Raw genomic sequence first — 15,156 nt, 5'->3', positions numbered from 1 at the left:
ATTTGTGTGTTTTGTTATATTGCCTTTATATGTTATATGTCTTCACAATTTTGTTACGTTATAATTATGCCATCTTTGTCAATCAAGTGTGTAAGAATGCCTGACTAAGAATACCTATAAATAGATTCACTCTGAGGTTAGTGTGGTCTCAACCATATGGGATTTCTTACAATAGACACTGGAGGCTTTGGAATTTGAATTAGGGACTTCCCATGTTCCTGCTGGTCGAACGCGGTACTAATTTGTTTATCTTTTGGAAACTTTGAAAGATTGTCTTGATTTTGATAACGTAAGAGTTGGAATGTATAAGATATTTAGTATAAGTCTTAATTCATTGTTTCTATCCTGTGTTGAATTGATATATCTGTTGAACTGTAATTTCATGTTCATACCAGTAAGAATATGGCTTTTGTGTCCGGTTGTCTTCTATGTGCCTATAATTCGAATGTATATGTATTTGCTTATATGAACTTTGGTGATGTCGCTGCACTTGTTAATTCTTGATTGTTACAGTTTCATGGTGTGGATGGTATGAATGTAGCTCATCACATTAAATTCAATCTCTGTTGCCTGTATGGGAAGCAAACCCTGTTTATCCTATTCCTGTAATCCCACCCAGGATTTTTCAGCCTTAATTTTCCTCTAATGTTTCTCATACTTGCATTGTCTGCCATACATCTTCTTTCTGAGATGTTCCACCTATATCTTTGAGACTTTCATGGGATACTTTCCTCCTCCTTACCTCCATTTTTGGCTCTTTCCATACATATGTAGCAGCTTTTGGGATCTTTTGCAGAAGGACACTGTCCTGTACCAAATTTGTTTCTCTTCCACTTCTGATTTGGACATCTATCAGTCCTTTTTGTGTGTTACTTTTGTGATTTTTTTAGTACTTTGTGAGGTATCTGTATTGCTACACATTATATTTTTCTTTTTAGTTGCTATTTTGTTAATCATTGCATTATTTATTTATGTTCCATGTCTGGCACCTTATCATCATTTACCTATCCTACATCGTAGAGTCTCTTCACTAGTCATGTATTTTTGATACAGATTAAAGTTCTGTGTTCAATCTGTCCTGCTTGAATCACCTTTTAATTCTTTTCCTTTTTACAATGTACATGGTGAGGGGACCTCCCATGGAAGGTTCTGTTCTTTCAGGTTACCTCTTCTGGGATCTAAACTTCCACCCATGTGTTTCCTATGCATGGTGACCTGTGAAGGGGAGAAAAGGATTCTGGTGGTTGAGGGGTCCGATCCTAACACACCATTTTGGCCTTGAATTCCTGTAGACAGGCAGCCTTGAGGTGGCCCCCTTAGGTCAATTGGCTGGTTCGCTTAGGCAAGGGTCAACCAAGTGCCAGTGTTGGATGTTCTCAACAGGTGTTGTGGACATTGCATCTGATGCTGGTGTTTAAGTATAGTGCTCACGAACCCTGGCATTGCTGCAGTGTTCTTGTTTAACATTGTAGAGCATCCTCTCATAGGGCTCCATGGTGGGGGTTCAGAGAGCACGAAAATTTCCTTTTTTTATTATGGATCCTCCAAATGAAAACTTAAATAAAATAGTGAAAAACAGTCCACAGGTAAACGACTACGTAGCAGCAATCTTTAACATTTCTAACACCTGTTGTACCTCGTTTTGTTATCCTACATTCTCTTTTAGACAAACCTTTAGGGCAAATATCTCCCTTTTTCATTTAGAAGGGTCTAGAGGGACGTTTTGGCTCTCCAAAGTCAGTAAAGAAGCTTTGGTCTGGTGACATTTTGGTGGAAACCTCAACATCTCAACACAGCGACCTCCTCTTGCATTCAAAAGCAATTGGGGATATACCTATTAAGGTTACACCTCACGCTACTTTGAATTCATCATGAGGAATTATTGTTGAGAGAGATTTGAAGAACATCCCTGAGTCAGAGATTCTCACTGGTTTCTCCACTCACGGAGTTTCTGCAGTGAGGCGTATCTTCACTTGCAAAGATGGAATTATGATGTTGACGAATATCTCCATTTTGACAATTACATCACTACTTCCACCTGCCATCATCAAGGCAGGTTATCTTAATTGCAGGGTATAACCATACATTCCAAACCCTCTCCAACGTATTCAGTGTCAGAGGTTCAGTCACTCACAGACATCATGTCATGGTTCCCTGACATATGCTTGTTGTGGTGGCAAAGACCATAATGCCTGTCCTACTTTTGTTCTTGCTCTAAATGGTTGGAAAGAAAAGAGGTGAAGTGTTTGAAAACGATTCATAACATTACTTATCTTGAGACTCGAAAGTTGCTGTTCACCACTTCATCTCGTATGTATGCTGCTGCACTTCATTCCACTACTATAATGGGAATGCAGACAGATCTCTCTGTGCCTCCAAAAGAATCGTTCTGAAAACAAATGAAAAGTATATTGACCTCCATAGTTAAAAAAGTTGATGAATCAACTTCAACACTCATCTCTTTCCTTTACGTACATTTCAACAAATCCCAAGATCCACTCTCTTTAGTTCTGGATACAGGCATTTTCTTGGATACATCTTCTATCTCAAAATGCAAAACGATCATTCGTTCACGTCCTCAGTCACTGGAATCCTCTTCCAACAGTATTTGACCCAGAAAAGGATCCATGGAGGTCAATAGACCTCCCTTGAATAAACACAGTGAAGAAAAAAGACATGGTCATAAACAGAAAGGTTCTTCACCCAATTCGCCTGTACGTAAATAAAAATGGCCACCTTGATACAATGGAACTGTCAAGATTTACGTTCTAATCTGGATGACATCAAAACACTGATTGTTTCCTACCATCCTGTATGTCTTTCCTTACAGGAAAGATTTTTGAAATCTTTTGATACAGTCACCTTTTGGCAATTTTCTTTGTACAGAAATGACAGGCTGTGTGATGGACGAGTGTATGAAGGGGTGACACTGTTGGTTGATCGGCATGTGTCCACCCTGTCTTTGCCATTCGACATACCCTTGGAGGCCATAGCCATCCGTGTTTCCTTGGGTCATACCATCACTGTTTGTTATTTCTACCTGTTGCATGGAGAGACATATGATCAATCAGACTTTGATGCTCTCATTGGACAGTTGCTGTCTCCAATTTTCATCCTGGGGGACGTCAGTGGACATCATCCTCTCTGGGGAAGTGCTGATTTTGATAGGAGGCGTCGCTTCATAGAGTATATGCTCTCTGATCACAACCTTTCTCTTTTAAACACTGGTTCTTCTACTTATTTCCATGCACCTAGTCAGTTCTTTACTACTATTCATCTCTCAATTTACTTCCCTTCGTTATTCTCCCATTTTTTATGGAGGGTTGACAATAATCCATGAGGCAGTGATCATTTTCCTATAATCTTGAGAGAGACTGACTGTGGTCGATGCCACCTAACAAGCGTGCCCTGGTAGAAGATGAATCAATTAAACTGGACCTTTTCGCTGCACTTGCAGAACTTGATCCTGCCATCGTCTGTAAGCCATCAATAGATGACTGTGTGGCAACAATAACTGACTGTCTTATACAATCAGCTGCTCAATGTATTCTTAAAACCTCGACACGTTTTCCACAGTGTTCTTTTCCATGGTGGAATCCTGCTTGCCACATGGCACAAAAGTCTCAAAAACAGGTCTGGGATACTTTCTGTAGATATCCCATACTCTCAAACTGTATAGCTTTCCAACAGACTCGTGCACATGCTCGGTGGGTAATACATCAAAGCCAGAAGGAATCTTGGATTAAGTGCACAACCAGCATATCTCCTTCCACCAGTTCCAAAATCATATGGGACAAGATTCAAAAGGTCAGTGGGTAAAATAATTCTATCCCTCTCTCGATCTTTCTCTCTGATGGCCGGGAAGTAGCTCATATCTAGAGCATCACTGTTACTCTGGATGAAAGCTTTTGTTAGGTAACTAGCATGTCTGCTTCTTCCTCCACCTTTTTAGCCATCAAGAGTTGGGCATAGTGATCACCTCTTTCCTTTCGAGCTGATTGTCTCTATGACTATAATCGTCCCTTTACATTGGTGGAACTCAAACTGGCAATACACCAGTTGAACCTGATGATGTACACTATGAAATGCTATGCCATCTATCTCTCGCTTCTCTTGCTATCCTTCTAATTGTTTTTAACTGGATCTGGCTGGAGAATGTTTTTCCTGATGCCTGGCACCAGACTATTGTCCTACCTTTTGCTAAGCCTGGGAAAGATACCAAGATTCTTTCAAACTACCGTTCAGTTGCTTTGATGAGTTGTCTCTGTAAGACCTTAGAGAGGATGGTTAATACTCAATGTGTTTGGTTCCTTTAATCAAACAACCTCTTCTTGCCTACCCAGTGTGGGTTCCGACGACAGTACTCCATGATGGACCACCTGATTTGACTTGAAACGTCAATCAGAGAAGCCTTTCTCCAATGACAACATTTTGTATCAATATTCTTTGACATTGAAAAGGCTTATGATACAACATAGAGGTATGGCATTTTGCGAGACCTCCATATATATGGGTTACGTGGCCATTTGCCCATTTTTATTAAAAATTTTTATTGGACACAAAATTCCAAGTTTGTATGGGTTCAACATTTTCCATTCATTTCTGCAGGAACTTGGAGTCCCTCAGGGCTGTGTTTCTAGTGTCACACTTTTTAGTATAAAGATTAATGCCATCACTGAACAACTCCCTCTTATTGTTGCAAATGGGCTCTATGTCGACGACTTTCAGATCTCATGTCAGTCATCGAACATGAGGTATATTGATCTGCATCTACTGACTGCCCTCAATCGTTTACTGAAGTGGACCACGGCAAATGGCTTTAAGTTCTGTTTCTCTCTAAAACCATTTGCATGCATTTTGCTGCCAAAGGGGTATTCACCCTAAACCTGAACTATCGGTGAAGTTACTGTGGTCAGAGCCTGTGGTTTCTGAGACAAAGTTCTTGGGGCTTATCTTTGATTGAAAGCTGTCCTTTATACCACACATCAAGCAGCTATAGGTCAAATGTGCAAGAACACTAAACATCCTCTGTGTCCTTTCTTCCATTTGTGGAGCAGATTGATGTGCTATACTGAAGATACATCGTGCTCTTATTTGTTTGAAACTCGGCTATGGATCACTGGTCTATGGCTCTACCAGAACCTCAGCCTTAAAGATGCAGGACCTTATTTATCATTAAGGACTTCACTTCTGCACTAGGGCTTTCTGCACTTCCCCAGTTCAGAGCTTATATACAGAGACTCGTGAACCTTTTTTTGCACCTCTGCCATTTGCAACTATCTTTATTATATGCTTCGAAACTTCACTCCTTACCAAAGCATCCCACCTTGGGTTGTGTTTTCCTTTCTCGGTGGGCCATACTTTTTCAGAACAGATGCTCTGCCATTGCTCCTTTTGGCTTTCGTATTCAGGCACAGTTGGATGAATTGGGTCTGTCCTTAGATACCATTGCTGTATCCACTGGTCAACCCATTCCACCATGGCTTCTTACAGTCCCCAAATGTGGCATATCTTTAACTCATCTGAGGAAAGCAAACATTCCTGTCTGTTATTTGCTGAACATCTTTTGAACCATCCTTCCATTCTTATTTATATAGATGATTTGAAATTAGGTGACTCTGTGGGCTCTGCCATGGCTTGTTGTGGTTTAGTGGTTGTGTGTAGAATCCCCTCTACAGCTTGTGTGTTCACTGTTGAACTGTACACCATTTCTCTTGCTCTGGATCACATAGAAGCTAAACAGTACTCAAATTGCACTATTTATACATGCTCGCTTAGTTCTCTACTGGTCCTGGAATCCCTTCACGTTAGTCACACCATGTTCTCATTGATATTCAAAACCGACTGACCCATTTCTCTTTAACATCTACTTCTATCCAGTTTTTCTGGATACCAGGCTACATTGGTATTTGCGGGAATGTGCTCGCCAAAACCGCAGCTAAATCTGTTTGCTTTGGCACTATGACTGATGTGCCTGTCTCATACATGGACTTTGGTCCTATTTGTAAGGCTTGGCTCCATGCCAGTTGGCAGTCGACTTGGAGTGAGCAATGTGAAAACAAGATTTTCCAAATAAAACCCTATATTGGAATTTGGCTGTCTTGTTTCCATAAGGATCGGAAACAGGAAGTTTTTCTAACTAGACTACGCGTTGGTCACAGTTTTTTAACTTGTTGTTTTCTTTTATGTGGAACTGCTACACCAATGTGTTGTCTGTGTAACACTCAGGTCACAGTAAGCCACATTTTACTCTTGCCATTGTTATGACTCTCAACAATGACACCATTTTAAACATGTTCTGTCTCAAGGCTTATCTATAACGTTAGACATTGTCCACTTTGTTAATGATTTAGGTTTTTAAAGGCCATTCATATTTTTAGTGCCATTTATTTTTTAATTTTTACCTTTTTTAATGTGATTCCCTTTTAAGAATCACATTCCATCTAGTTTGATTTGAAATTAGAAAATGGCCATAACATCAAATACCTTAAAACCAGGACTGGAAAGGTCAACTTCAGGTGACTAACACTGATGTTTAAACTACCTGTTAGTCATTTTGGTGAGTTATTATTAAAATTTTGTTACAAGTCTTTTAAAACTTTTATTACTTTACTTTTTGAAAATGGCCATAATGTCAAATAACTTGGAACCAGGACTGGAAATGCTAACCTCAGGTGACTGATGGTGGTTTTTGTACATACCTGTTAGTCTTCCTGGTGAGTTATGATAATTACAATTATGCTACAGAAAACACTTTACAATTTGTATTACTGTAGTTTTTTTCTTAATGTTGTAGACTAGATGTAAACATTGGTTTTTATGGGGTTTTTTTTGTTAAACTTTGTTTCATTTTGCCTTAATTTCCTTTTATGAATTTTACTAAATTTACTTTAATTTTAACTTTTTACTGGATGTTTGGTGTAAATAGCCTGGCTGCTTTGTGCCATAAAATACCAAATCAACCAATCAACCAACCTTTCTTGCTATGTTGGCTTTTTTTTCACACTTTGATAGGCCATTTCTTCATGACTGAGGATGTCCAAGGATAACGTTTCACATTATTACATCTAGTTCCTATTTTCATCCACTGTTGTGCTTTCTTAGGTTTGTTTACCATGGGTTTATGTACCAGTTTTGTACCTTGCCCTTTAAGCTTATTCTGGATCTTCATGCCTTTGCTTCCAGTTCCTCATCAGTTAGGATTGGGATCAATTTATGCCTTTATTTTCTCATTCTATTTGTCATCTTCCCTGGGTGATTTCATTCATCCTTGCCACTATATGTCAGTTCTTTCTGATTGCACCTTCCTGGCCAATACAGATCTGTTTGTTTGTTTTTGGATGCATCAGCTTGACCTGTATTTTTATTTTGTTTTTTCTGGATTGATTTTTTTACCCTATACATTGGTGGCTTATATATCATGTTCTTTAATTTTTTGTTTTCATTTCCATTCATTTCCCACCTTTATTCTAGTTAGAACTAAATTGTATACTCTGGACTTTTCATTGCTTTCAAGGATTCTTTTCATTTTTTCCTTTTCCTGCTGTTTCATTCCTTGTCACCACTTTTCTGTTTGCAATTTTGTTTCTTTCTTGTTCCTTTTTCTGATAATCAGTTCCTTGTATCTTTACTCCAATTGTACAACTTTTCTTTTAAGTGCATATCATGCCCATTTGTATGTTGGAGGTACTTCTTCCATCAGGCATTGAGACTACACCTGATATGTTTATCACCCATTCTCTTCTATGTACAGCTGTTTCTACCTCATCATGATACCATCTTTCATCTTTTGCCATCCTGTGAATTGGTAAGTTACCTTTTTGTATATATGCCTCTTATTTTTCAGGGGCATGTTCCTTTGATTTTGTTTTATGTGGATTGTGCTCTGTGGTGAGTGGTGCCTTCTGGGTATACTTGAATTAGTCAAATCCATACTGTAAAATCATAATGGCTTAACAGTTATAATTTCGTTGGTAATTAATTACACACTGTTAAGAAGGGAGATTCCACAAGATTGCTTGTTGTCTTTTTCTTACAATGTATTTGCTTCATTAATATACCTTTTCTGAACTGTACTGATGCTTGGACTTCATGGGTATAGAAGAAGGGGAGGGATATGTGTCCATTTCTGCCATTCCTTTGTGTGGTCTGCTTTTAAAAACAAGATTTTCATAGTCACCTATTGCACCATTTCTGGTGTTGATGTTTTTCCGAGCACTGCACCATATTTTTTCCTCACATCTTATTCCAGTGGAGTATGGGAATCCTTATCATTTTCCAGTTTTATTCTGCATGGGTGTTTGACCACAAAGGTATACTTCTGAATGTGGTAGTGACATGATACAAAAAGTTATGAATCCATTCAATTGAGAGAAGAGCAGTGGTGTACTGCTAGTGTAGATGATAAGATGCTCTCCTGCTCCATCTCTGAATGTATCTACTCAAAGGGACATTGTAGCTTTGGGGGTAGTCATTAAAAATGCCATTCACCTCTTTTGTTGGAATCCCTTATTCTACCCCCACATAAATCTTGGTTCCTTGTGGCTGGATTTTGTATTTAGAGCAGGAGTAATCAACATAAGTCCTCACACACTTGTTACTGGTGACACTGTTTCCTCAGTCAATTGGCCTCTTGTTCATTGCTAATATGTTGTGTGTCACAGTGGATTAACATGCAGATTGCTATGGTTCTTCCTCTTGCATTATCCCTTGAATATTTTTATATACTGAAGATAATACTGTGCTGGGGGTGGTTCCTGTTTAATTGGTTATGAGCAGGAGGTATCACAGTTCAGGAATATCTTTATTATTCCAATAATTTAGATGAAAGTCAAACATTTTATCACTTTGTTATCATAATATCCTTCTCACAGATAAATGGGTATGATATTTCTTTCCATTCTGCAGAACTTGAGGTGAAGACAGTATGATCCTTTTTTGTACCCCAAAGTTGATGCCACTCTCAGTGGCTGGTTTTATATTGTGGTGGACTTGCTAGTATTATGAGTTTCTACCCTACTCCCACATGAATGTTGATTCTTGGTAGCTAGATTTTGGATTGTAGTTATCTTATCAATGGTATGACCCTCATCCTATCCCTGCATGGATGTTGGTTCACTAACCCAGGTTAGTGGCTGGGTTTCTGATGCATTTGACTTGGTGTGTATAGTCAGTCATGCTTTAGCATCTCTGCATCTTGAGGCACATCCTTTTCACTCTCATCCACATTTCTGTCATCTGTGCAATTGAGATTCAGATACTGAGTGGTTGAAATCTCTGTTCAATCAGTAGTTTCTTCTTTTTGATGTGTTCCTCCTTTTCTCTGACCATGTTTGCATGACATCTTTCCACACAAGCCATGGGGTGTACCTGGTACAAACGTGGTTTGATCTATCAGGTATGATCCTCTACTGCAAGAATCATCCTTGTAGGGTGTTCTTTTGATGTCTTTGAAGGATGCTTCTTTCTTTCCCTTGCACCAGTTCCTCCACCTTTTCAATATATGATTCTACCTATAAGTGGAAGTTAAAATTTTACAATACTGGAAATGTATTTCTGATAGGTACTTACCTCTTTTCATATTTCTCACCCTTCTTCCTCATTAAAAACTGGTGCTTCCATTTTGTACTAGACCTTGAAGTGATAGTTTGCAGCTTGAGGAAGTTCATGAGTTAGTTAACTGCAGGAATTTCTAACATAATGTGGAATATTTTTTGCTTCTTTGCAGTTCAAAACCTAAATAAATTGTGGAAAATTGTATAATAAATATAAATATACTGCATTCCTGTTGAGATTGTAACAGATATTTGGTAAGTATTGAGTGCTGTGTCTGTCTGATCTGTTTTGGATAGATATTACAACTTGCTCATCAACTGATTGGTAAAAGTTTTCACATCGTATGCAGGAACAGTATAATCTGAAACATACTGTAGCCACTGTGTGTATATAACATATTGATTAACTGAAAATCTCATTAAGATAGAGTAATAATAACACTACTAATAAATTTGATTTTGTTTTTTTATAAAGATCATAAATATGTAAAATATACTCAGTTATTAGTAATATGTCCTTTGTGTTTGTGTGCAAACTTTAATTTTTACATTTTTAAAAGCATATGTTATTAAACTTAAAAGAGAAGAGAAAGTATTTTAGTGTGGTAAGTGAATAGTATGGCAGTTTTAATCATCATCTTGGGGCTTGACATGGCCAAGTGGTTATTGTGCTTGACTCATAATCTGAGATTTGCAGGCTCAAATCCCCATCACACCAAATATGCTCACTCTTTCAGCCTTGTTGGTGCTATAATGTAATGATCAATCCCACTATTCAGTGGTAAAAGAGTAACCCAAGAGTTGGTGATGACTAACTGCCTTCCCTCTAGTTTTGCACTGCTAAATTAAGGACAGCTAACACTGATAGCCCTTGTGTAGCTTTTTGTGAAATTCAAAAACCAAACAAACAATTGTTTTAACCTGAGCCAATTTTAATCAGTATTAGAAAAAAATAATTAGTCATGAGCAAGCCTGTTTTGAAAAGAAACTTAATGTTTTTAACATTTTTTAGTGTAAATCACTGTTTTCACATAAATATAGATTTTTTAATTCAATCATTGTTTGTATAATTGTTTCATAGCTATCCTCAGTGCCTCAACAGTATATCTAAAGACTTGTAACACTAAAAACTGGGTTACAGTGCCCTTGATGGGCACAGCATAGATATGTAGCTTTATGCTGTTTTACAGTTTTGTATGATTGGATTCATATTTGTATTTGACATTAAATTCATCTCTTTGAATTTTTGAAAGCATATTGCATTGTTATCTTTTTCATTAGGACTTTTGACCTGGATTTCTTGTTAAGTATTTACAGTTGAGTTTGAAATTTAAAGAAACATATTTTACATGTAAGGTTATAAAGTGTTCTTAGTTATAGATAAATACTGTTGGCGGTTGTAAGCACAAAACATGACCAAACGAAATATGAGTATAAATGGGTTAAATAAATGTATCAGGTATTTAACTGGTTAATTTTATCTGTAATGTTGTGTTTACTTACTTATCAATTGAATGTATTTTAGTAGTTCAAATTTCCTAATTATTTCTTTCTTTTCTTTATTAATGCTTTACCAGTCTATGCAGTCTGAAGTTGTTAGAGAACTACAGCACTTGTGTTTTTCGAACATTGATATTCCAGTAGGCACATTTGTTCAAACAGGAATGCTAGATAAATTTGGATGCTATGTTCTTGAATGTTACCTTCTACGAGAGAGCACAAACAGGTTAGTTAATTTGGATGTGTAATTCATATTATGGACTAGACTACATGTTCATAATATTATGATTTAATAATTAAAACGTATTAAATGAGTAACTCATTTCAGTTCATTGTGAAATACATGGTAGAGAGTGAAGTAATGGATTTCTTTAAAAATGAACATATTTACTATCAAACACTTATAGATGTTAAGTATGTAACTAAAGTCCTAAATAGCTGGATACCATTATCTATAATCATAAGTATTGGCAGAGTACTTGAGAGCATAAATACAAGAATTACATAAAAATGGTAAGTCACAAGGAAAAACATTACAGTAAGAACTTTCCAGATGTATTATTCTCTTTTAACTAAAGAACAATATAAACATCTGTAGATGTTTGTTCGTTGTATTTCTATACTTTTAAATTTTTTTATATATATGTATTTTTTATTCTCTCTGATCCTGACCATGACTTAATGATCTGTGTACCAGACAGCTAACTGAATGGTCCAAGGTCTCATTTATTCAGAAGAATTTTTGAGTATCATTTTTTGTCGGAATGTCTGTATTTACTAAAACAAAGTATTAATTTATAATACTTTTAATAAATCTTGAGATTAATTTTATCTGTGAAACGAAAAATAACTAAAGTAAAATTAAAAGTGATTTTAGCATTACTAATCATATGAATGTATTTTGTGTTTTATATAATTGCAGTATTTTTTATTTGCAGTTAATCTTTTTTGTTGTTATTTATTTCTATTATTGATAAATGTTTAGTTTCAGCTGTTTTAGTACAAGAAATAAACATGTGTATTTAGTTATTGAAATAGACACTACTTTTTTGTATTCATTACCATTCTGAACATTTTATGCAGATAGATTTTTCAGTAATTTCTAATTAAAGATAACATTTCAAATATTTTTTTTATTTAGAGTGTCCTTATGCTGTAGTTATTTTGTCTGTGATTGAAATACTTAGTGAGAATCTGCCAGATTTAAATTAGAATGCTGTTGTCAAAGAAGGGACACACAGTAGGATAAATAGATTCATTGTATGCCCCTCTCCTTTCTTATGTTTTTTTCTCTCTGCTTGACTTGTTCTGTCATGTTTGAGTTATAAAACATACATCTGTTGAACCAATATTTGCTTGAGTTTTCATTCTCTTGAGTTACCCAAAATAGACAGCATAGACATGTGTAACATAATCCAGTGCCTTGTTCAAGCTACAAACATTATTGTGAGATTTGGATTATATTCTATACTAGCAGGAATATCCATCCCCTGGATGGAAGATATGTATATTCATGATCAGCGAAATGTTATCTTTGGACATTTAAAGTTGCTTTCCTTATATGTAATTGAAGACAAAAGGACCAAAAATGCTTTGAAAAAGCAAAATTGAAGTGGTTGGTCTATGTTAGTTTCCTGTTGAATGTAATGCCTAGAAATTTTATGGTGGAGGAGAATTGAAGCTCAGTATTTATCATTTTCAGTTTGACTTTTGATATGGATTTATTTTTCCTGGAGATTTTGCTTTTGAAGATTATGGCCTGAGTTTTAGTCACATTGAGCGCTACCTGCCAGGTGTTACATCAGCCGGTTTATACTATTAAATGTGGATTGAACTTTCGAGGTTTCAAGTAGGGGTTCACGTGATGTGAGTGGCTTTATTATCGTTTATAGTAACAAGATTATTGTTCTCTATGAACTTATGTAGTAAGTTTCCATTACGATTCGTGGTTTGGCAATTGAAATCCATGTGCTCGCTGTTGAGGTCGCCTATGATAATAGTGCTAGGAAATGTACAGTAAATATGTTGTAATATGTTTATATTGGATTTAGCTTGGGGAGAGACAAATAACAATTAAAGTAACAAGAGTGTGTTGTGTTGCATGTATTGGGCAGATAATTAGTTCGTTATCAGTAGTGCACAAGAGTTTTGGGAAGGAGGTTATCAAAGAGCTACAGTATAGTGTGGCAATACCACGCGGGCATCACTGACTGGTATATGATTGATATTAAATCGTGGGATACCAAAATTAGTTATTTCTTTTAGTAAAGTTTCATTTATGCATAGAATATTGGTATTGATTGATTTGAGTAGTTGGAATAATTCATATTTTTATGGTGAAGACCACCTCTAATGTTTATGTGTGTTATAATTGTCATTAATAAAGCTAAAGAACTTATGGGTCATCCAGGATTGATTTGTCTGCTTGTTGCCGGGTGATAGTTTTTCTTTCCAGGAGTCTGCTTAAGAGTACAGAATTCAAGACTGCATCAGTGTGGAGGTTGTCCTTGGTGCTTTTCCAGACTATATGTGCGAAGTAGTCGTGTCCGAACTTATGATCTGTGAGTTAAGCTAGGACATCGGCGATGATGACAACAACTGTGGAGAAGAGATCATCAATCTTAAGTAAGGCCTGATTCTCTAATTCATTTTGGGTGTTTGCTGCATCTGGTAGTGTGGTTGGATGAATGTGTGTCTTCTATGGGAGGTTGACTCATTGTGGGTTCTGTAATCACTTGAGAGGAAACCCGAATAGATTTCTTGGCTGTGTTGGCTCGTTGTGTGATCAGAGGTGTAATTTGCTGTGCTTGTGGAACTGCCTTAAATTTGGGGCAGCCACAGTAAGAAGCGGCATGGGACCCATTGGAATTATCACAACGAGTTGCCTGTCTTTCATTGGAGCATGAAATAATTTGGTGTGGACTGCTATATCTAACACAACGAATGGAGAATCTGCAGGCCACTGTAGTGTGCCAAAAACGTTGACATTTGTAACACTGAACGATCTTTGGACCTGAATTTTTTTACTTCTTCAACTTGGTAATGTGAGCAGAAAAGAATTCCACCTGATGACATTATTTTCTCAGCTTCTTTAACATTAGCGATATTGATCTTTATCAGTGGTGTTGGTAGGCCAGTCCTGGGTGACTTGATTTGGTCTCTGAATGTCTTGGGCTACGAGTTCTTCTTTGACTTTATCCAGAGTGATGTCAAAGGGGTCACTCCTGATTACTACTTCTTTTCTGGAGAGCAGGTGACCAGTGACACTAACTGTGATGTCAGCACTGTTGAATGCATTATCTGGCCAAGGGTTGAGTAGGGATGCATAACTTTGAGGATCAGCACATTTGATAACGACACCCCCTCTGGGGAGGCATCTGAGGTGATTGAGTGTTACTCGTGGAAATAGTTTTTTAAGTTCTTTAGCAAATTCAGGAATTCTGGTTGTGACTGGAATGCCCTTGACAATAACTGCTGGTTGCATCTTGGGGTGAAGCTGTTAAGTTCTGAAAGGTAATGGGTCCATTGTAGTCTTGGAAGGGGACATGACTTGGTCTGGCTTCGATTTGTTGCGTTGGTCGGTAAGTTTGGTAGTCTCGGCATCAGTGGTTCGATCCCTGGAAGAATTACATGGGGTATTGTCACTGTCGTCTGTAGATAACTGAGCATTTTCTGTTTCAGATTCACTGAATGAGCAACATTCCTCGGCTTCCTGAAGTAGCTTGAACTGGTTTGAGATCAACAAAGGTTTGCCTATAGATCGTGTAGTCATATTTCGAGTCTTCATGGCATGTTCTGAAATTACTTTCAGACTTACGGTAGAGAGGTTTTAGGTGTATAAACCCTCCTTGTTGCTGTCTTTTTTTAAAATCACCTGGATTACTACTGAATGCAAGCATGGGTGAACAAGTATAAATAGTATGTAAAAAGTCGAGGTAGTCCTGAGAAGGACTGCACAAAAATAATTAACACAAAATCTCACTAGCACTAGACACGTCTGCACTCGATAAAATCTCAAACTGAACTCTGCTTTGTGTGTGTGTGTGTATTTCTTGGTAGGTATTTGGGTAAAATATCATTTCGTTCCACTGGGGCAGTCAGA

The 15,156-nt window shown here is 37.1% G+C and overlaps 1 protein-coding gene across 4 annotated transcripts in view; it reads left to right on the top strand.

Annotated features, from left to right (window-relative positions):
- The window catches only part of LOC143230926 (pyruvate dehydrogenase phosphatase regulatory subunit, mitochondrial-like), a 102,884-nt gene that overhangs the window by 57,722 nt on the left and 30,006 nt on the right, over positions 1–15,156 (top strand). For 3 of the 4 annotated variants that reach the window (XM_076465253.1, XM_076465252.1, XM_076465251.1), the window contains one exon: positions 11,132–11,280. In XM_076465253.1, the coding sequence (XP_076321368.1) occupies positions 11,132–11,280 (149 nt within the window). Of the gene's footprint in view, positions 1–11,131; positions 11,281–12,756; positions 13,397–15,156 lie in introns of those variants that run through there. The other variant, XM_076465254.1, reaches the window with a different exon arrangement.

Source organism: Tachypleus tridentatus, chromosome 10 (genome assembly GCF_004210375.1).
Source record: "Tachypleus tridentatus isolate NWPU-2018 chromosome 10, ASM421037v1, whole genome shotgun sequence".
In the NCBI taxonomy this organism is placed as follows: domain Eukaryota; kingdom Metazoa; phylum Arthropoda; class Merostomata; order Xiphosura; family Limulidae; genus Tachypleus; species Tachypleus tridentatus.
This window is presented reverse-complemented; position numbering and strand designations above follow the sequence as displayed.